This window comes from Somniosus microcephalus, chromosome 14, assembly GCF_052327205.1.
Source record: "Somniosus microcephalus isolate GS21.2 chromosome 14, FLI_Smic_1.0, whole genome shotgun sequence".
Classification (NCBI taxonomy): domain Eukaryota; kingdom Metazoa; phylum Chordata; class Chondrichthyes; order Squaliformes; family Somniosidae; genus Somniosus; species Somniosus microcephalus.
In genome coordinates, this window is record NC_141000.1 from 83161412 (window position 1) to 83185038 (window position 23627).

General features: G+C 45.8%; 1 protein-coding gene across 1 annotated transcript in view; it reads left to right on the plus strand.

Moving 5' to 3' along the window:
- The window catches only part of spag17 (sperm associated antigen 17), a 348837-nt gene that overhangs the window by 175458 nt on the left and 149752 nt on the right, over window positions 1-23627 (plus strand). Inside the window, 4 exon segments of the mRNA XM_086006806.1 lie at window positions 1352-1551; window positions 9026-9111; window positions 20377-20622; window positions 21964-22075. Coding sequence (XP_085862932.1) covers window positions 1352-1551; window positions 9026-9111; window positions 20377-20622; window positions 21964-22075 — 644 coding nt within the window.

Genomic DNA, 23627 nt, shown 5'->3' on the forward strand with positions numbered 1-23627 from the left:
TCCCCTTTCGGGTTTTTGACCCGCCTACTTCGACGTCCGGCCAATCCGCGCAATTTTCCCTTGATTGACCTTGTTGAGCCCGCCCAGCGGTCTCAGCAGGCCAATTAAAGGCCACCCGGCAACAGGTGACGTCACAGACTGAAATTTCATCTGTCAAGAGTTCTTGACAGATGAAATATCAGTGTCTCACAGCTGTTTGAGGCTGTGAAACACTGACACTCTGAGTTCTAAGCTGAGTCAATCTGCACAGACTCAGTTAGAACTCTCACCGGCACTCAAAACTGAAGGCTGTCACTTTTGACAGATCGCAGCCATTCAGCTTTCAGTTCCGGCTGAGTGATGCGCTCCCGGCGGCTACAGGAAGAAAGGCTGTTAAGGCAAGTACAGGTAAGTAAAAGTTCTTTACACACTTTAGACACACCAAACACACTTACCTTTGCACTCATGCACCCATCATTCACCTGAGCGCCAACATCGCGACCCCTCCAACTCCTTCAACCCGACGGTCGACCTGGCGTGGTTTGGAGCCGTCGGGAAACCCACACGAAACCCCTCAAAATAGGGATTAGGCTAAAAACTACCTGTTAACAGGCAGTTAATTGGCACTAATCCCTTCCCGCCTGGGTTCGGAGGGTCCCAGTGCAGGGCGGGTATCCGCCGCCCCTGAAACTTACGTGGGGCGGGGTTTTGGGCGGGATGGTGTCGGGATCCCCAAATTCGGGATTTCCCCCCTCCCCCCCCACACGCCTGAAACCCCGCCTGACGGCTCCCCGAAAATCTAGCCCATAGTCTTTCATTGACTTCCTGCAGGCATTGCAGGGTGCTCTAGAACTCCAAAAGGACAGCCCTCCTGGCATACCTCTCGTGCAACAGGACCTCTACTGCTGCATCACAGAATCTAGCAGTTTTTCTGTTCAGTGTTCTATTTCTCATGTGATGTACTAATAAACCCTTCAGTCACTTTACCTTCCAAGGTACTACTACTGGTCTGCTCCACCTTAGGAGGCTTCTGCAGACCTTTATATACCTGCATAGCTTCAGGCACGTAATGCGATCTCCCAGCCCCCTCCCAAATTACAGGTGGGCAATTACCATTATTATATTCAGGGGAGGTTCAGACAGAAATGGTGCGTGAATAGTTGGGTAAGAGTCTGCATTCCATTTCTACACCACTAACAACACTGGAATTGTTACGCTTTTATCTTCAGATTTAAAAGAAGTAACAATCTCTTGAAAGTTATATTATAATGAGGATGGACTGGCATTTCAAGTAACATTAAAGTAGTTCATCCATATTTCTAGATACAGTATGAATTTGTAATTTTGTTATACCTGATTCCATTTCGCACAGAAACTATTTGGAATATGTTGCCTACTCAGTCTCAGACTGGGTGGAAGAAGAGGAAGCCAAATACCAAGCTGAGCTAGCTGCAAAAGAGCTGGAGGCCCTGAAATCACTCAACTCTCCACCTGATGTATCTCCAGAATCCCTACCATCCAATTCTGAGAAACAGAAGAAGGGAAAAGCTGGTTCTGCAAATAAACCACGCAGTATGTAATGCTATCTACTAATGTCAAATTTTCACTGCGAAAACATTTAAAAAACACAATTACCTTAAATGTAAGAACATTAGCTGTTCAGTGTCTACTGGAAATATATGGATAAAATATTGCTTGAGTTAACTTCAGTATGCTGATATGTTGGTATTACTGTACACACTTAACAGTGGAGCTTCAATGACAGGATTGTGAAGGCAGAGCATTTTTAGGGTTTAACAATTTGCACGACTCTGGAGTTCTCAGTGATGAAATGCCTCTAAATGGGACTTAGCATTTGGAGGGAAATAGTGCGTTGCTTAAAGGGTAAGGCGTTCTCAACAAACCTTTGTCTACACCGAAGAAAACTGCTTACTATTCCAGGATCATTCTGGAATGCAAAGATAACTCCCAGCTTATTTTCTCTACTGCAAACTGTCTTCTTAAACCCCTCTCCCCTGTCTCCTCCACCCTCGCCTCCAACAACAAGTGCGAGGAGCTCATGGACTCCTTTGTCACTAAGATTGATACCATCCAATCAGCTGCCTCTGCCACTTCCCTCTCTTCCAAACTTCCTCTAAGGTTCCCCCCCCCCTACTCTAGCCCTGAACTTGCACCTTTCTCCAGTTTCTCTCCGATCTCCCCTCATGCCCTCTCTGAGCTCATCTTGTCCATGAGACCCACCTCCTGCTCCCTCGACCCTATTCCCGCTACACTGCTGACCACCCAACTTCCTTTCCTGGCTCCCATGTTAGCTGATATTGTTAACGGTACTCTCTCCTCAGGTACTGTCCCCCTCTCCTTCAAATCTGCCATCATCACCCTGCTCCTCAAAAAAACAACCCTTAACCCCTCCGTCCTTGTAAACTACCGCCCCATCTCCAGCCTCCCTTTCCTCTCCAAAGTCCTTGAACGTGTTGCCTCCGAAATTCGTGCCCATCTTTCCCAGAACTTCATGTTTGAACCACTCCAATCAGGTTTCTTCCCCTGCCAAAGTACCAAAACAGCTCTTACCTGTGTGTTCAAATTTGGTGGGCCAGGTCACTAACATGGCCCACTCATATTTACAGTACAGGCCCACCTTCTGGCAGGGCCTTGTGCCAGGGATTTTGGGGTTGGGGTGGGAAACAAAAGCACAGCTGTAGGCACAAGAGCCTGCAGTTGCAGTACTAGTCGCTGGCCTCAAAGTCTTAAGCCTGCTGTTGGACAACAACAGCTGGAAGGCCTCCAGACCAAAGATCCAATAGGGTCCTAACAAAAAAATGAGGCCACTTACCTTTTGGGACTTCTTGGCCTTGCTGCCTGGCCTCCTCAGACCCTCTGATCTGAGGCAGGTCCAGGTGCAAGCCCCACTGCAGTAATACTGCACAGAACCACAGGAATTTGAGACAGGAAGGCCAAGAATGCCCCATCCTGTTAAGTCCGTGAATGATTGAGACACGGATTAGCAGGAGAGAAACAAACAGGTCTTTACTGGTGAAAGGCATAAATGAAAAAAAAACAACATAGGCTCTCTTGCACCTTTTATACAGGGGTGGTCACTGCCGGTATTGCAGTCTGAGACCAGTTATTCTCTTAAAGGTACATACACAACAATTCCTCCCCTTTTAGATAAACAGTACATAACATTCATTTAACACTAATGATAACGAATTACAATCACAATTACTGTTGCTAGATACATTGGTTAAGTTTAAGCAATTATAAGTTCAGTCTTTGAGGAGGCTTCCTGATTTTGTCTGGATAACGCCTCTTTGGAGTATCAGGTTCTTCTAGCAATGTTGAGTCGAAATCAATGTCGTTGTTTGGTTCATCTGCTTCCAATATTACCGGTTCTGCGGTAGCTGCAATTGGAACGTCAATTTCATTACCAGGTGTATCAGATCGTGGTGTGGAGTTGACGTTTTCCAGTGACTCTAGAATCTGGTCAGCATGGCGTCTTACAATGCTCTCCCCAACGTCCACGGTATACATGAGAGGTCCTTGTCGTGTACAAATCGTTCCTGGCTGCCATTTCTCAGTGCGGTAGTCCCGGGCCAAAACTGGTTGACCTATCTTAAAACTCCTGGTCGGCCTTTCATTCATATTCTGAAACTGCCTGTTCTCCACATCTCTTCGGACGTTTGGCTTAACCAAATCCAAGCGGCATCGTAGTCTTCGATTGAAGAACATCATGGCTGGAGTTTGGTTGGTAACCGCATGTGTCGCATTCCGGGAGGCAAACAAGAAGTTGTCCACCTTGTGTTGTAGGGGTATATCTTCATTACACATTGCCTTGATAGCCTTCTCGAATGTTTGGACAAACCTCTCGGCCAATCCATTAGTGGCTGGATGATATGGGGCAGATGTGTAATGCTTAACACCATTGTTCTTTAAGAACCTCCGGAACTCTTCAGACACAAACTGTGGTCCATTGTCAGAGCAAATCTGTTCAGGCAGCCCATTCCTGGCGAATATGGTTCGTAAAACTGCGATAGTTTTTTCCGTGGTGATTGAGGACATTTTTATTACCTCTGGCCACTTTGAATGTGCATCCACCGCAATTAAAAACATCGAGTCCATGAAGGGATCAGCAAAATCAATGTGCACCCTTTGCCATGGAGATGAGGGCCACTCCCATGGATGCAGAGGAGCTTGTGGTGGGGCGTTTTGGACCTTCTGGCATCCTGCACAGCTCTTGGTCATCTCTTCGATTTCTCTATCGATTCCCGGCCACCACACAAACGCTCTGGCTAAGCTCTTCATTTTTACCCCACCCAGATGACCCTCATGAAGCTCATTGAGCACTCTATCCGTCGACTTAGGTGGAATTACTACTCTGGATCCACACATCAAGGTTCCTCTGCACACTGACAGCTGTTCTCTTCTTGACGAAAATGCTGGCAGCAGTGGTTCGCCATGTGCTGGCCATTCCTTCACCGTTAAATCATAGACCCGTGATAGTGTCGGGTCATTCCGTGTTTCCTTTTCTATGTTTGCATTCATCACAGGGAGACATTCGACTATGGTCGAGTGGAATAACTCCATTGGATCCACTGCAAGGTCTTCTTCTTCCACCGTCGGCAACGGTAGACGTGACAATCCATCAGCATTTCCATGCTGTTTAGTTCCCCTGTACCCGATGTCATATTGGTGTGCCCCTAGGAAAAGGGACCATCTCTGCAGCCGTTGTGCTGTCATTATTGGTACGCCCTTCTGAGGGTTGAAAATGGAGACAAGAGGTTGATGATCGGTTAGTAGAGTAAATTTTTGACCGTGCAGATAGTGATTGAACTTCTTCACCCCCCACACTAGGCTGAGGGCCTCTCTGTCAATCTGGGCGTAGTTACGCTCGGCAGAAGTTAACGAGCGTGACGCAAAAGCTATCGGCCTCTCCAACCCATCAAGGAATTTATGTGACAGTACCGCCCCAATGCCGTAGGGAGACGCATCACACGCCAGCCTGATTGGCAGTGCTGGGTTGTAGTGAGCCAATACTTCCTTCGAAGTGATTAAGTCCTTACTCTTCTGAAAAGCACGTTTACAATCATCGCTCCATTTCCATGCTACCCCCGTTCGTAGCAGGGCGTTCAGTGGATGCAGAATTGTGGACAAATTCGGCAAAAACTTATGATAGTAATTCACCAACCCGAGGAATGACCTCAGTTGCGACACATTTTCAGGCGCTGGGGCCTTAACAACCGCTTCAATTTTGTCAGGGGACTTATGTAATCCCTCTTCATCAATCACGTGGCCACAATACGATATCTGTTTCTTAAAAAATTCGCACTTGGGGCGGTTGGCTCGCAGCCCATGTTCCCATAGTCTAGTGAGCACCTGTTCTAGGTTGTTAAGGTGTTCACTGTCATCTTCACCTGTTACAAGGATGTCGTCCAAGTAACACTGAGTCCCCGGAATCCCTTGCAGGACTTGTTCCATCACTCTTTGCCATATCGCCGGAGCCGATGCTACTCCGAATACCAATCGATGATATTGGTAAAGACCTTTGTGAGTGTTTATCGTGAGATACTTCCTAGAGGACTCTTCAACCTCCATCTGCAAATATGCTTGTGCTAGGTCAATTTTTGTAAAACGCTTCCCTCCAGACAGTGAGGCGAAGATGTCTTCTATCCTTGGAAGAGGATATTGTACTGTGTGAAGGACAGGGTTCACCGTCACCTTGAAATCCCCACAGATGCGAATCTTCCTTGGCTCTCCGGACTTACTGCTTAACATTTTTTTTCATGACAGGAACGATGGGTGTCGCCCACTCGCTCCAGTCGACCTTAGACAACACGCCCGCCTTCTCCAGATTCTCCAGCTCTGCCTCGACGGCTGGACGAATTGCATATGGTACCGGTCTCGCTTTGAAAAACTTGGGAACTGCATTCTCTTCTATTTTTAACGAGGCGGTTACGCCTTTAAGCGTGCCCAGTTCTTGTTGAAATACCTCTTTGGCGTTAGCTAAGATTGTTGACAATCGTCCAGGAGTGACGTCTTCATCTTTTTTACCGTCCACCGTCACTGCATGAATCGAATGCCAATCTAAGTTTATCTTCCTGATCCATTCCTGTCCCAATAACGGTGGTCCACCATTTGGCAGTATGTAAAGATACAATTTCTGTATTTTCTTGCCACTGTATTCGACAGGCACCCTTATTTTTCCTCTGGGTTATACTTTTTGCCCCGTATACGTCGTCAAGACGATGGATGTCTCTCTCAAGGGTATGTGTGAAAATAGCCGCTCATAGTCTCGTCGATTCATGACGGTTAGCGCTGATCCTGTATCCAATTCCATTTTAACTTGGGACCCTGCTATCGTGAGGGTGACCCAAATGGTTCGGTGATCCTCTTTTGCGATTACATTGTGAAGTTTGAGACAGCTTAATCTCCTGTTCTCGGATTCACTATCGCTCATCTGGTCTTCGGAACTACTGTCCGTCATCTTTTGTACTTTCTTGTACGGTTCCTTCGTAGCCTTTTTGTTGTCGCTGGTCTTCTTCCCAGACCTACAAACTCGTGCAATGTGTCCAATCTTCCCGCATTGTCTGCATATTTTGTCTTTGGACCAGCAGTCCTTCTGGTCATGGTTAGTTCTGCCGCAGCGATAACATTTTGCAAATCCCCGTGTCATTTCGTGGGTGCCGTATTCCTGTGGTTTTTGTTGAATTTCTGCAGCTCCCCTGACTGCTGCTTTATACGATACTGCCACGCTGAAAGCCTTATCTAGCGTCAGCTCTTTTTCTGCGAGTAACTTCTTCTGTGTTCCTTCACTCAGGAGTCCACAGACAAATTTGTCCCGTAGGGTATCTGCCAGTCCTGCTCCGAACTGGCAGTGCTTTGATAGCTTGCGTAGTTCCGTAAGATACTCAGCATTGCTCTCATCTTTGTGCTGAGTTCTCCTGTGGAATTTAAATCTTTCTGCTATCAACAGCGGTGCAGGGTTTAAGTGCTCCTGTAGAACAGCAACAATTTCGTTAAAACTCTTTGCCTTCGGTTTGGCTGGAGTAATCAGATCCCGCAATAGGCCGTACGTTCTAGCGCCCATTACGTTTAGCAATATTGATGCCTTTTTCCCCTCCGCTATTTCATTTGCCTCGAAATATACCTCGACTCTTTCCACATACGTGGTCCAGTCCTCTAATGTATTATCAAAAGCAGTGATACAGCCAGTCTTCGGCATCTTGCAAATCTAAAATGGCGCCTCCCGCGCTTTGCCTTCTTCTCTGATTTAACAAAATGGCGCCTCCCGCGCTTTTCCTTCTTCCCCGCTGTTGTTAGCGCTGCTTTCCACGGTTTCTTGCGCGTATTCTTTTTCTTTTATTACTTTCCCGTCGTGGAGCGGACCCTCTGGAACACTTCCCTCCCTCTTCTGAGGTCCGAACGCTGCCCAGCTTCGAAACACCGGCCGCGCCCTGTATGCTCCACCCTCTCTCTCTCTCCTTGCTTCCCGACTCGCTGCCCAGCCCCGTTGCAGCCCAGGAAGGATCAGAGCACTACCTGCCACCAGCCCGATTAGCTGGGAAACCACGGACCGAGGAACCCAGCCTGGCTCTGGAAAGTCGCTCCTGCAAAGCCTTGAACCCGATGATTGACGGTCGACGCCCGTTCCTCGAGTTTCAATGGACTTTTTTTTTCTTCTTCCGACCTTCAACGTCGTCGGAGCTGCTGCTGAGTTGCAGGTAAGTTCTTTCTAACTTGTCGCCAGTGTTAAGTCCGTGAATGATTGAGACACGGACTAGCAGGAGAGAAACAAACAAGTCTTTACTGGTGAAAGGCATAAACGAAAAAAAACCAACAGAGGCTCTCTAGCGCCTTTTATACAGGGGTGGTCACTGCCAGTATTGCAGTCTGAGACCAGTTATTCTCTTAAAGGTACATACACAACACATCCCACCTCATTACCATGGCAGTGCTTGGCCTGCACCTTATTGCAAGCGCAGGCCTGCAATACCCCTTCAGTGTAATAGGTCTCCATCCCCTTATTCCTGACCTTTGCATTTGGAGAATTTCCCAGATGCTGACCTCAGGAAAACTGATCCCACAATCTTTTTATTATATCTTTGGCTGTCTCTAAATTTACTTGCGCCTTTTCCCAGCATCTAGTAACTCAGAACGCCCATTGTATATCTGCATGATTATTGATGATTGCAAATAGGTGGTAATGACAGAAAATGGGGCCTGTGACGTCACCACATTATTACTGTCTCATTTTAGGGCATGCAGTTCCACTGTCTGCTGAAAATGATAATGGAAAATTGGGTAAAAGTGGGCAAGGATATGGCATCATACCAATTTTATATTCCCATCCCTGATCCCCAGTAGATGCCAAAAGTAAATGGGTAACATTTGTATTGGAGACCATAATGGCATTTTTCTGACTTTGCACTTCCAGACAGGAACGTTGCTTGCCAGGATCACAATTAGGCACATGACGCATGATTTTCTGACCATTACTTAAATAGGTGGTAAATCATGTGCCATGCATGCCTAAATTTCCACTGTGCTCAAAGTTGACAAGACTCCTTGCCAGAGGCTTGGCTTAGTTGGTAGCACTCTCACCTCTTGAGTGTGAAGGTTGTTGGTTCAAGACTCAGTACGTACTTGAGCAGGTGATGTAGGCTGACAACTGTACCATTGACGGTGCTATTTTTTCAGTGAAAATGTTATACTAAGGCCCGCAAACTGAGATAGATTTAAAAGATCCCATGGCTCTTTTTGAAGAAGAACAGTTGGTTTCCTGGTGCCCTGGCCATAAAATCCTGCCTCAACTAAAAACAATTTATCTAGTCATTCATTCATTCATTCATTTGCTGTTCATTGGTCCTTGCTGTGTGCAAATTGGCTGTCATGTTTGCCTACATAACAATAATGACTGCACTTCAAAAGTAATCCATTGGTTATAAAGCACTTTGGGACATCCTGAGCACCTGATCAAGTACTTTATAAAGTTCTTTCTTCTTAATCGTAGGTTATAACTAGCGCTGTAATGTCATTTTTCTTTTTCAAGTGAGTATTCCAAGAGTTCAAACCAAAACAGAAATGGAAGAAGAAGAAAAAAGCAATGAACCTTTCATGCGTGAGGGATCACTTAAAGTAAATATCTCACATTTGTATTAGCAAAAGTATAACCTATTTCCTACTTTTGTTGTGAAGAAAGTTTTATGCGGAAACATTTTACATATTTAATGATGTACCAAAGATTTCAATTACATGGGTGAGTCATAATCTTTTTTTAAGCCAAAAATAAAATTATCAGTGTTATCTACAGCATGTTACAGATGGAACTGGGATCTTCCACTTTGGGGTAATCCAGACACATCTTGATCAGGGCGGGAGTTCTATCTGCCCAAAAACTCACCCCTGACCCTGGCCGGTTTTCCAGTGTGAGGATATTTTTCATATTTTAGGCAGGCAATGGACATGTACTACAGTGCAGCATGTCTGCGAGCTTTAGGGTTAGGTACAAAAAGAACAATTTTTAAAAGTAAAATACCATCTTAACTTATGCAGTCGATTGCACTGTGATCAATTGCATAGACCAGTGGTTCTTAAACTTTTTGCTGAGCCACCAAAACTCATTCATGTCCTATGCACTCCCGCCGCGCCCCCCCCCCGCCGCCCCGCCACCCCCTTTCCAAGAAACAGTATTTTTTTTGCATAGAACAAAGAGATTTTAATTGCTTGGCTAACACAACATTTGCTTAAGACAGAAAGCAATATTAATAGCACAGTATCATTACTGTACTGTGGGGTATCAAATTGAAAGAAAAGGCATACAATGTTGCGAAGATTGGGACATTTTTAGAAACTTGCAAAGGATGACTGAAAAAATAATAAAGATGGAGAAAATAGATTGAGAGTAAACTAGCAAGAAATATAAAAACAGACAGTAAGAGCTTCTACAAGTATATAAAAAGGAAGAGAGTAGCTAAAGTAAACATTGGTCCCTTAGAGTATAAGACTGGGGAATTAATAATAGGAAACAAGAAAATGGCGGAGACTATGAACAAATATTTTGTATCTGTCTTCATGGTAGAAGACAGTAAAAGCATATCAATAATAATGGAAAATCAAGGGGCAAAAGGGAAGAAGGAACTTAAAACAATTACTATCACTAGAGAAAAAGTACAAGGCAAACTGATGGGACTAAAGGCTGACAAGTCCCCTGGACCTGATGGCCTGCATCCCAGGGTCTTAAAAGAAGTGGCTGCAAAGATAGTGGATGCATTGGTTGTAATCTTCCAAAATTCCCTAGTTTCTGGAAAGGTCCCAGCGGATTGGAAAACCGCAAATGTAATGCCCCTATTCAAGAAAGGAAGGAGACAGAAAGCAGGGAACTATAGACCAGTTAGCCTAACATCTGTCATTGGGAAAATGCTGGAATCCATTATTAAGGAAGTAGTAGTAGGACATTTAGAAAATCATAATACAATCAAGCAGAGTTAACATGGTTTTATGAAAGGGAACAAATTAATTAGAATTCTTTGAGGATGTAACAAGCCGGGTGGATCAAGGGGAACCAGTAGATGTAGTGTATTTGGATTTCCAAAAGGCATTCAAAAAGGTGCCACATAAAAGATACTGCACAAGATAATAGCTCTTGGTGTTGTGGGTAATATATTAGCATGGATAGAGGATTGGCTAACTAACCGAAAACAGAGCGTCGGGATAAATGGGCCATTTTCAGGTTGGCAACCTGTAACTAGTGGGGTGCCACAGGGATCAGTGCTGGGGCCTGAACTATTTACAACTATATTATTAACTTGGATGAAGGGACCGAGTGTACTGTAGTCAAATTTGCTGATGATACAAAGATAGGTGGGAAAGCAAGTTGTGAGGAGGACACAGAGTCTGCAAAGGGATATAGATAGGTTAAGTGAGTGGACAAAAATTTGGTAGATGGAGTATAATGTGGGAAAATGTGAGGTTATCCACTTTGGTAGGAAGAATACAAAAGCAAAATATATAAATGGAGAAAGACTACAGAATGCTGCGGTACAGAGGGATCTGGGTGTCCTCATACATGAAACACAAAAGGTTAGCATGCAGGTACATCAAGTAATTAGGAAGGCAAATGGAATGTTGGCCTTTATTGCAAGAGGGATGGAGTATAAAAGTAGGGAAGTCTTGCTACAAATGTACAGGGTGTTGGTAAGACCACACCTAGAGTACTGCGTACTGTTTTGGTCTCCTTATTTAAGGAGGGATATACTAGCATTGGAGGCAGCTCAGAGAAGATTCACTAAGTTGATTCCTGGGATGAAGGGGTTGTCTTATGAGGAAAGGTTGAGCAGGTTGGGCCTATACTCATTGGAGTTTAGAAGAATGAGAGGTGATCTTATTGAAAGATAAGATTCTGAGGGGGCTTGACAGGGTAGGTGCAGAGAGGATGCTTCCCCTCATGGAGGAATCTAGAACTAGGGGGACATAGTTTCAGAATAAGGGGTCACCCATTTAAGACGGAGATGAGGAGGAATTTCTTCATTCAGAGGGTCATGAATTTTTGAAATACTCTACCCCAGAGAGCTGTGGAGGCCGAGTCATTGAATATATTCAAGGCTGAGATAGACAGATTTTTGAACTACAGCGGAGTGGGGAACAGGCAGGAAAGTGTTGAGGCCAAGATCAGATCAGCCATGATCTTATTGAATGGCAGAGCAGGCTCAAGGGGACGAATGGCCTACTCCTGCTCCTATTTCTCTACCCCAGAGGTAGGTAAGGAGACCAAAACTGTACACAATACTCCAGGTGTGGTCTCACCAGGGCCTTGTATAATTGCCCTATATACTACTGAATAAACTTGAACATAAAAGAACTCTTGATGACTAGCCCTATCTCAGTGAGTAGGATGATTCTGTGTGCTAGCGCACCATTTGTGGACTCTCAGTTTCATTTTGGAGAGTTTCAAACGCAAATCAGTCTCTGTGTTCAAGTTGCTTCTATATTTGCTTTTGATGAAATCAGTGAAGAAAATCGCACTTCCCATAGTTATGTTGAGTCAAAGTGAACAAGTATTTTGATGGCTCTTTAGGACAACTTGGGGAACTCTTTTCGAATTGAGAGCTAGAACTGATCAAAAAGAACAGTCATAGGCCTAGAAATTAGGTTGGTAGCGCCGGCGCTGAGCGCCTAAAGAGACCTAGAATTGGGGCGATACCCTATGTTGGGGCGGTCGCTATGAAGATAGCGACAACTCAGATATTGACTATACATTTAGCGCCTGCGCTAAGTGTTTGTGCGCGCCCGCGAGCACAAGCAGATCATGACGTCATTTCAGTGTGCAACGCCTTTTAGGAGCGCCTGAGCGCATATTGGGTGGCGCCCAGAGCCTTAACGCCCAACGCTATTAGTGACAGTTCGAGGGAGGGCGAGCAGGCCCTTCTCGGAGTAGGGGGGCGCTATTTAAAGGGGACAGCTCCAGTGCAGAATCTTCAGCCACTTGGCCTGCTCATTGCGATCGTTGTTGGAGAGAGTTGGTGAGCTACTGTGGAGCGGAGTTCTGGGAATTTAGCTTTAGAGTACTTGGGACCTTCAAACCTGTCCGAAGCACTTGCAGCACTACACCTAAAAGCCTTTTGACCAACTGGCATCGGAATGGGAGCTTCTTTGGAGGGCGATGGCCTCATCGCCCAACACTGTGAAGGGGCAGAGAGACGGCGGGAGAGAGGGATGGGATTGGCCAGAAGGAGGAGGGGCAATGGAGGTCGGCCAATCCGACGGGAAGCTGCGAGGGTCTTTAGGCAGCAGGTGACAAGCCTTGACATGTTGGAGGAGCAGTGTTTGGGAAGGCGCCGATTCTGGAGGGACATTGTTACTGATCTGTGCCACCTGCTTGGTCAGGATCTGCAGCCGTGTGAACGCTGCAGAACCTCTCTGTCCGTGATCGCTAAACTGACTGATGGCCTCAATTTTTATGCCAACGGATCCTTTCAGTCAGCCATTGGGGACATTGCGACTGTCACTCAGGTTGCAGTCCACTGTTGCATCCGGCAAGTTACAGATGCCCTTTATAGGCGAAGGCGTCAATTCATGACCTTCCCTCTGACCCTGCACAAGCAGGCGGAGCGCGCGCAGGGTGTCGCTTCTATTGCGGACTTCCCCATGGTGCAGGGGGCGAGTGACAGCACACACGTGGCTTTGAGGGCGCCATGCCATCATCCTTAGGACTTCCGCAACCGCAAGGGGTTCCACTCCCTCAACATGCAGCTGGTCTGTGACCACCGCCAAATCATCATGGCAGTCACCGCGCATTTCCCAGGGTGCAGCCACGATGCCTTTATCCTGCGGTTGACCTCAGTTTGTAACCTTTTTGAGGGGCTGCCTCGAAGACGAGGCTGGCTTACTGGGGACAAGGGCTAGCCTCTCTGGCCATGGCTGATGACAACACTCCGTGTGGCCGACACCCCAGCAGAAAAGCTGATCAGCAGCGGCCATCAGCCGACCAGGCACAGTAAACAGCACACTATTGGTGTTGTCAAAAAGCGTTTCCGATGTCTGGAACATTCGGGGGGATCCCTGCAGTACTCGCCGCAGCAAGTGGGACACATCGTCGTCGTCTGCTGCATGCTCCACAACTTGGCGAATCGACGCACCCAGCCAATTCCAGCTGTCCCTCAACGACCAGCAGAGCAGGCGGAGGAGGAGGAGTATGAGGAGGAGGAGGAGGAGCAGGAAGAGCAGGCGGAGGAGGAGGATGAGGAGGAGGAGGAAGAGCAGGCGGAGGAGGAGGAGGCGGAGGAGGAGGAGGAGGAAGAGCAGGAGGAGGAGGAGGAGGAGGAAGAGCAGGAGGAGGAGGAGGAGGAGGAGGAGGAGCAGGATGGAAGGGCTGCTGAAAGTGGAAGGGCCATACGTCAGAGGCTCATCTGGACTCGTGTCGAGACCCCTGTGGCGGAATGATGAGAGTCTTAACTCATGCGCACTTTGGATGTTTGACGGCCTCTGAATGCCAGCATCACTGAAACTAGTCACATGCACCATGCCACATTGAAACTTCTGTTTAGTGGCACAAAAGTCTTTCATTACAGCTAAACAACGTAATGTCAACAGAAACCATAACTTTCAAAATAACTGTGAACTCTTCGGCAAAGCCGCAAAACTCAACAAACCTTCTGCAAATATAACAACAGGTGAGGGTGTCCTTGAATTTGGACAAACGTCTCAGCACCTCCCTCTACAACTGGCCCCTTGAGGGAGAACGACTTCTCTTTCGCGCCCGGCCCCTTCCCTCCCTGCTGCTCCTACGTAATTGGACCCCAGTGGCGGGCTCAAGGCTGGGGGACGCCTGCTGACTGTCTGGAAGCGCAGAAGCCCCTGAGGGACGGCCTGACCGACCTCTGGGCTTGGAGGGTGCGGACACAGGATGCTTGATGTGACCATGGCTGGAAGCAGTGTGGCCTGCAGGTGGTGGCAGCTGCAATGCAGGCGTCCTAGCGCTCGCATGTGCAATGGTCTCCTGCCGAGAGAGGACACCTGCACCATGGTCGGACGACACACTGGCTATCTGAGGGGAGCGGCTCGGCTCATCCGCCACAATCACATGCTCCACTGATTCCTGGCCTTGTATGGGACTGGATGGGCCCGGGGTGATCCTAACTGATGCAGAGAGGGTGGCTACAGTGAGAGATCGCGTTGCGTCAATCTGGGTGTGGAGGAGCCCAGCAAGTGACTGCGTGGCAACAGTGAGGACCTGTGTGCCAGGTGCCAGTGCTTCGGAGAAGGCCTGGACAGTTCTTCCCATTGCTTCAGACAAGGCAGGTGCCGACCGCTCCACTGCCTCGGACAAGCCCTGGACAGACCTTTCCAGGGATTGTCCGAAGCCCTGAACAGTCCTTTCCATAGCCGACTCAAAGCCGTGGACAGTCCTCTCCATTGTTGGGCCGAAGCCCTGGATAGTCCTGTCCATTGTTGCCCCGAAGCCCTGGATAGACCTGTCCATTGTTGCCCCGAAGACCTGGAGAGTCCTGTCCATTGTTGCCCCAAAGCCCTGGAGAGTCCTCTCCATTGTTGCCCCGAAGTCCAACATACTCTTAGCCAATGAATCTATTGACTCAGGCATCTTCTCGACTGCAGCCATCAGCTCCGTGTGTCTGACCCGGGCCTGTTTGTTCATCTCAGCCAGGCGACGCACCTCATCTGCACTCTGTGCAGCAGTCATCACTACCTGCCTTGCCCTCCGGGGAGACGGTGGCCGAACTTGCCTATCCCCCGTGCGTTGCTGCATGCCGCTTGGTCCGGCAACTGGTTCATCCTCAGAGCACCCCCCCTCCCCTCCAGGGGATTACTATCCCCAGTCTGTAGATGTGTCCGCTCCCGGATTCTGCAACAGCTGGTCCGGATTCCTCCTGGTCCTCGCCTCCGGTGGCACTGGCACTGGCAGCTTCAGTGCATTGAGCCCGAGTTGGTGCTGCTTCATCTGAAAGTGGGAGGTGGAAGAGTGGCTTTAGCAAAAGGACAGGTTTGCTGAAAGGCATGCCAGATTGCAGCAAGGCTCTGACATGGCTGCACACTGAGGATGCATGCTGGCGGGGGGACCAAGTGGAAGGCAACAGGTGAAAAAGGTGAGAGTCTTACCCTCGCTGTCGGAAATGGGGTCGGCAGATGCAGTGGTCACAGGACCAGACAGACGTCCTCCAAGTATCTGGTGCACTCTCTCCTCCAGATCCGTGAGAGTGACCACTTGTGGAGGTCCGCCACCGGTTTGACGCTGCTCCTTTTGGATCATCGCCAGCTTGGACTGCAGGGGAAAGAAAGGGAAGTTCTGTAACATGATGCCTTGAGACATCATCGCATGCCCCCCATGGTGCAAGAGCCCTTACATGAGGCCTTGAGACATCTGTCCATGTGTGTGCCCAGAAAGGGCCATGGGTGCATGCTGACAGATGGCCATTGGGGCATCATTGCAACAGGGTGCCCGAAGTCAGCTGCAGATGGAGGGAATCAGAAGTTTGCTAAACCATCACTCACCCTAACGATTCGTGTGAGGTCATTGAATTTCTTCCTGCACTGAACAGGGGTCCTGGTCGCCATGCTGCTGGAGTTGACCCTCACAGCAACCTCCCTCCAAGATCGTCGGTAAGCCTTCTGATTCGGCCTCTTGCCATTGTCCGGATACAGGACATCTCGACAGCGCTCAACTGCAGCCACCAAGTGGTCCAGAGCCTCAGTGCTGAAGCGCTCTGCTCTTTGTCTAACCTTCTCCATGCTGAACAAGTTTCTAACGCCAGACAAGGGCGAGCGCCGATTCTGAGGCCTACAGGGCGTTGGGTGTTGAAGCTCAGGCTGACTGACCCACCCCTTTAAGAGCTGGCCGGCGCCTGGAAGTCTCGTGGTTTCCCGTAATTGAGATCACCTGCGCTGCGCCCGTCCGCGTCGATATTGAGTAGTGCCTGAACTTTTGCGCCTTAGGAGCACCGTGCAACGGCTGAATTAGCGCCTCAATCCCCTTTGGGGGTGATGCAACCCAATATCTCGCCAGGCAGCGATAACTTTCGTCTGGCTATAAACTTTGCGCACCGCCAGTTCTAACGCCTCAAGCGGGGCTATACCCAATTTCTAGGCCATAGAGTCATAACGGCACAGAAGGAGGCCATTCGGTCCATCGAGTCCGTGCCATTAAAATTATCTCTCAAAACAGAGTCGCCAGCATCATTGATCACATTTCATTATAGGGTCACAGCAATCTTGCCATATGTTACAAAGTCCTCTGAAAACTGATCTCGAACACTGAAAACATTAACGGAATTTTGTGCAAAGCTGAGACAAATGCTCCAGTATTACATCTTTAAGCTAGGACCAACATTTCCGTCCATAATGACAGAAGGCAATGTTGAGGACATAGTTACATTATCTTGCAGTAAATAGCTACTCCATAGCAAAAGCTCTGGCAAAGCTCTATACTTTTTCATGCATAATGTTACAGTTTTTACCTTGCACAAATTGAATTAATTGAGCTTGTCAAATATGTAGCCCAAATAACCTAGTAAAACCTGGAAGTGCTGGTTGATGAAATAATGGTGAAGTAGTGAATCTGAGTCAGTCAACAACATACAATACTCCTCCCTGAGATTGCAGATTTTTGCCAAAACTTCACCAGGAGACAGCCATCAAATTTCTTCACATAGCACTGAGAAGAGGCATGAGTTTAGTGGTCGAGCATTTATGAGATTCACAACCTTGGCAGCAGTAGTCAATACATCTGACCGCTCTTTTGGCATTGTTGTGTATATAGTGTGGTAATACTGTACAGCTTTCACCTGAGCAGCAAGTCTACTATTGCCTCCAGTCATGGCTTTTGCCCCATCTGTTCAAATCTCAACACAACAAATCCACTCTGTTTTTATCTGCCATGCACCAGTTTAAAATTTTGAACAACTTCTCAGCGTTAGTTCTCATTGGGATGGAACAGACAAGTTAAAATGTCCTCTTTGATCTCAAATGATCTAGTGTATCAAACAAAAAGCACCATCTGTACTGCATTGACATAGTTAGTACTCCCGCAAATTTGTAATGCAAAAAAGGGCTTTGCCTCACTGCTTTGACTCGCTGGTCCTCGATGTCTCCTGGCGTATCAGCAATTCTGCAGCTAACTATCTTGTCAGATAGTGGGATGAGGTTTAGCTGGTCAGCAACTTTCTTTGCACATTCTTTTGATGTAATTTTAATCGCTGCTTGTGGTACAAAACTTTCATCAATTGTATGAGATTTTCCACTTCTTGCTCTTTTGTATGAGACAGTATAGGATGCTTCAAGTGCTTTGACTAGGATAGCACTGCATTCTTTGATTATCTGTGTTTGTCCTTTCAGTTGAAAGAGCTTTTATTTGAAAAAAATCTTATGGTTTATCTTTGAGGGCAAGCTGTTTGGTTTCCAAGTTGTGTTTTGTTTGCTTGTTTTCATGGCATCCTGAGCAAGAACTTCAGCACATTGCAGGCACGGAATGTGAATCCAAGTCGAAGTAGGAACGATCGTATTTCCTAGTTTTCTTTTGTCCGGCTCTACTTGTTCCTTCTCCAGGATCAACATCCTCAACTTCAATACTCCATTCATTCACAATTATCGACTACCAACATTCAGCTCACCCTCAGTTATATAATGCCCGATTTTAACAAAATTGCTACTGAATGGTTTTCTTAAACTTCTAACCAAGGTGATGTTTTAAGGGGAAATCTGAAGGACAAATGTCCCCAGTTTGAATAAAAATATTTAATGTTTTTTTTCTGTAACCTGTAACATGACTAATTGCTTGATTATCTTCTCATCAGTATCTTTCCATGAATTAATATTAAAACTCCTCATTGACCCAGTTAATTTCTGGGGGGTTTTGGGATTCTTTGTGAAATTGGCTCGGAGCATCCTGACACTGAAGGCATTAGAACTTAACAGCTGGGAAATTCCTCAGATACGTCTCCACGTCAACAGACTTTACTTCACTGGAAGTGCAGTGAAAACACCATTTACACAAGTAAACAGAGATTCTACCGCACTTCCAGTGAAGTGAAGTACGGCGAATTGGGAGCAGATCCAATGAATTTTACAGCCAATACAATAACAAAATACAGCGGATGCTGGAAATCTGAAATAACAGCAGAAAATGCTGGAAACACTCTGCAGGTCAGGCAGCATCGAGGAGAGAGAAATAGAGTCAACGTTTCATGTCGAGGACCCTTTGTCAGAACTGGAAAAGGTTAGAGAAGAGAGATTTTTAAGCAGGGGCAGGGAGGAGGGGAGGAAAGAACAAAGGGAAGGTCTGTGACAGGCTGGAAGGCAGGAGAGATTGACTGACAAAAGGGATGATGGTGCAAGGCATAAAGAGAGATAATAGGACTAGTTAAGAATCAAAAGATGACTCTAGCTGAGGTGTGAATGGTGATGGCAGAATCATCAACAGCTACCATGTAAGATGACAAGGGGAGCAAAAAAAATACAGGGGCCGAGGTTATAGTCTGAAATTGTTGAACTCGATTTTGAGTCCAGAAGGCTGTAAAGTGCCTAATCGAAAGATACGGCGCTGTTCCTCGAGCTTACGTTGAGCTTCGTTGGAACAGTGTAAGAGGCCGAGGATGGAGAGATCAGAGTGGGAGTGGAGCAGAGAATTAAAGTGACAGGTGACCGGAAGCTCGGGGTCACGCTTGCAGACTGAACAGAGGTATTCGGAGGTGAATGGAGGAATTTTATGGCCACTAGGTCCGGCATCTTCCTTGCATGTTCCTGATAGCTTCATCCCATGTCCCAGTTTAGGAACCACTGCTATACTGCATTGGCTGAATGAGTTCTCAACATTTGCTTTGCCTCCTCCTCATCCTACTGTCCCTTCTGCTGTAGTCTGTCCTTCTGGGGAATTGTATGCAATATTTTCCTTGATGACAAAATAATGCTCATTATTGTTAGTCACAGTGTTGAATTTGACAACTATTTTCAGAATTTCTCTTCTGGAATTCCCATTAAAGTAATGAAGCTTTAACAATCATGCATGTATTTTATGACATGAATCCATTTAATTGAAGTCTTCCATGTGCAGGTGTCATCACAGATCATTTAGTGCACAGGATGATGCCCTTTGATTTGTGAATTCACTTTTAGGATAAATATAGATCTACTGTCTGAAATGTACAAAATATACATTAATAACCGTAACACTTACCTTTGCTGACCATGTGAGGTCATTGGTGAGGAGTCCTGGGGATTATGCGGTTGCCATTCACTACTTGCGGCACTTCACATAGTTCTGGTTGCTGTATTGATGGGTCTCTTGCCACCCAGTTACACTATTCCATTCCCCCTATGCTTAATTTCAGTTAGAACCATATTTACGTCACTCGCCAAGGAGTTTCAGGCTCTTTTACTTCTGCTTCCTTTTTAACCTACACTGACATTTTGCATGCTGGTACTGTTTTAAAAGCATTCCAGCTTTAAGAGCAGTACTTTCCTTTTTACCAGTGCTTCCTCTGCGCACCCCCCACACCCCCCACAACTTGAATTTTTGGGCCTCACAACATAACTAGCCAATTGTTGGTGGGACATGTGCTTTTGCCCTGCCCAACAATATTTAAATTAGTTGAATCCAGGATTTCTGATAGGGTGAGCATTGAGCAGACAGGTGTCCCACTCTGATGCTCATACAGTGGTGGATTATGGGAGTCAAAATTTCAGAGGGACAAATGTCTAAGTTATTCTTGCTAATTCACTTTAACCAGTGGTGAAGTTTCAAACATGTCATTAAAAAAAATTCCAAATTCCACTTTGGGTCATTTTCAAGTTGGAAATGAATGTTATATTATTACTCACTATAAAATATTGTTGACCAGTACAGAAAATATAAACACTATCATATATTCGTAATGTATTTACATTGGTTCATAGGCTTGGAAGAAAGACCAGGAGAAGTTGAAAGAGGAGGAACAGAAAAAAGAAAAAAAAGGCAAGAAAGACAGGCCAGGTAGCAAAAAGAAGGACATAAGTGTACAACAAGTGGAGTCCAAAGGAAGTAAGCTATCAAAGAGATCAGCAAAACGGGAAAGTAAATCCGTTAAAGAAGAGCACGAAATAATTTCAAAGGTTGAGCCAGAAGCTCAGGAACCAGCTGAGCCAATTGAGAAATTCTACCAGGTTTGCTATATTTACATTTGCCAGAACTTTAACACCCAGACAAAATTACCAAAAGTTATTACAAATTAACAAAAGATGATGGGGTAAACCCCAGCAGGGTCAGTGCCAGCATCGTGGAATACGAGAGTAAGGGGCCTGAAATCACGTGGGGAATCTTTTTTTCTGAATCCGCCTGATTTTCTGCCCAAAGTGCTGGAGCTTCATGAAAGGCATGGGAGCAGTTAATTTTAACAAGTGGGCTGAATTTTCCCCTGGTCTCACTCCACCCACAGAAGTAAAGGGAGCTGGGAACTTCCAGCCACGCATTAGTTGCTCCGCTGACCGAGTTGTTTCCTGGGATCAGGGTCATTACCATATTGAGGGTGGGCACCAAGGCCATTTTCCGTGCAGGAGGGGTCTATCTCAGTGGGGAGAATAAAGTTTTTATGGCACCTCACTGCAGCATAGGGTGTCTGGTAGTGCCAGCTAAAGATGCCAAAGTTCTTTTAAATGCTTCAAGATTTTGAGATTCTCGCTTTGTCTGCATAATGGTTTGCTCTATTTGATGCCCACCACTTTGAAACTGGACAAGAGAACTTGATGTACCTTAGAGCCTGAGGCCTCAGTAGCAGCAGTGTGAACATTCAGCAGGAGCACCTCTCCTACTGAGAAAGACATCCTTCACAAAGTCCCAGGAATTTCTACATGCTCCATGATGTATTGCAGTTCCAATGAGCATGAATGTGTGTGTTGAACTCCTCCATAGACAGCGTCAGACATTGCTAGCTTTAGACAGATCTCAATAACTGCAAATAACAATTGTACTTAGATAGCAACCTTTTGTATTAATATGCAGACTCTTTGAAGTATGAACGCTAGGGCTCTATAGCTGAGTAAAAACACAAACAGGCCCTCCAGATTCCGTCAAAGTGGTCATTTGACTTCTAACTTCCCTCCTGCAGCCCTAAACAACACTGGATGTCAGCAATACACCCGTATTCCTTGCGCTGGAGCAGAAATGATGGGAAATACATTGTATGATTCATTATAATACACCTGACCATATTTGGGCAGTCATGTTACACACCCAATATCACTTCTGGCAGAAAATGCTGGAAGTAACGTGGTGACGGGATCGCAGAACTACCCTCCACCCGATTTTTCTTCCTCCAACCACCCAGGTTATGCCAGTAACTAAAGAGGAAATTCTGGTCTCCAGTGTCATAAATGGAAAATATTCCGTATACCAGTATTTAAAAACTTTTGCCTTACATTTACCAGAATTGGTTTTTATATCGAAAATTAAATAAGAGCTCTTTGTTCCCAGATTCAGTGACTGTTACCTGTGATATTTATTTGCAGTTTACTGGCTACAATTTTGGAAATGATTTAATTCGAGTATCTGGTGAAGTCAAATCTCTATTCCCTGCTGATGGAGGACACATTCAAGTGAAAATCATAAACTTCTTACATGGTAATTACTCGATAAACCATGAATAATCTTGTAATTAAAGATTACTGCTGAACCAAGTAACATTTCTAACTTCCCAGACAACTATAATTGCTAAGCAGCTGAAGCCTGTATGTAATCCGTGAAATGCACTGGGACTAACCCAATTGATTTTAGCTTCTGAATCAGTTGGTTTTGCAGATACTCTAAGATTAATATTTGAACCTCCAGTCCTTTGCTTAGCCTCTGTGTTCTAAATCTTTAAAGTGTTCATATTTACAAATTATAGGCTAGATTTTCTGATTGTCATTAACACACTTATTTTAAGCTGGTTAATGTTGGTATTAAAGTAACACTGATTGGAAAATATAGGATGTTATCTCCTAATATGGTAAGCATAGTCTCAGTATTGTATCACCTAGTGCATTCAATGAGACCAATAAACCGAGCATATGTTGAATGTAACTGATTACTGTGACTGTTGATCAATAAGGGCTCATTGGCACTTTACCATGCTAGGAACTACAGCATTGTAATTTTAAACCCTAATTTGAAATAGTAAAACTCAATTTGAAAATTACTTGTAATATTTATGTTCATTATAATGCGAGTTACAATGTTATGAATATCGGCACTGTTTAAAAAAGCTACCAGTTTTAGATTGCCCCCACTGAACACCTAGCTACCTCGATCATCGACCTGAAACGTTAACTCTGTTTCTCTCTCTACAGATGTTGTCTGACCTGCTGAGTATTTCCAGCATTTTCTGTTTTTATAGGAAGGTGGTTGTGGTTGTCTAACACCAAACGTCACAGTCACGTCAGTTATATACCACATGGCAGCTACAGGGTACTGAGATGTTCGCAACATTTTAATTTGAAATGGCAGATCAGTGCAGTTCAGGAAAAGATCATCTGGACTGGTAGCAAACTGCTTACCTGGTGGGTGCCTGCAGTTGCCACTGATGCAGCCTCACCGCAACTTCCGGCTTTAGTATGGCAAACTGCCAATCAAAATTTTAAAGAAACTGAGAAAATTTAAGTTTAAATTCAAAGAAAATGTATACACCAATGCCACCTCACATAGGGTGATGTGTGGACAGAGCTGCTTCTGCTGCATAGTAACCGATTACTGTGCACCAGAGGCAGCTCTGATTAATCCAACTTTCGCTTCTAGAAATCAGCGAAAATTCAAACATCCTGTGTTGTGCTGAGATCACCCTAAGTGAGGCTGCATTAGTATATACTTTGAATTTAAACTAAATTTTCTCAGTTTCTTTAAAATTCAGACTTTTGATGCACCTCCTCTGGCTATGCGAAGTTGCATTGGTGACTTCTTCTCGGCTAACCTGTCCTCCCCCAGTACACCGATATCCTTGTCACCGCCGCCCTCCCAGTTTGGGAACCTTTGCCCAAGAGAAATGGTGTAAACCTCCGATTTTTTCGAGGTTTCCACTGATCTTTCACCAAACGTACCTCGGGAGTTTGGGAGAGCCCCATGGAAATTCTCCTACACTATGTCAACTTTAAACACCATAATCAAAGGGTGTATTATTTGTTTTTCAAATATAATTTTA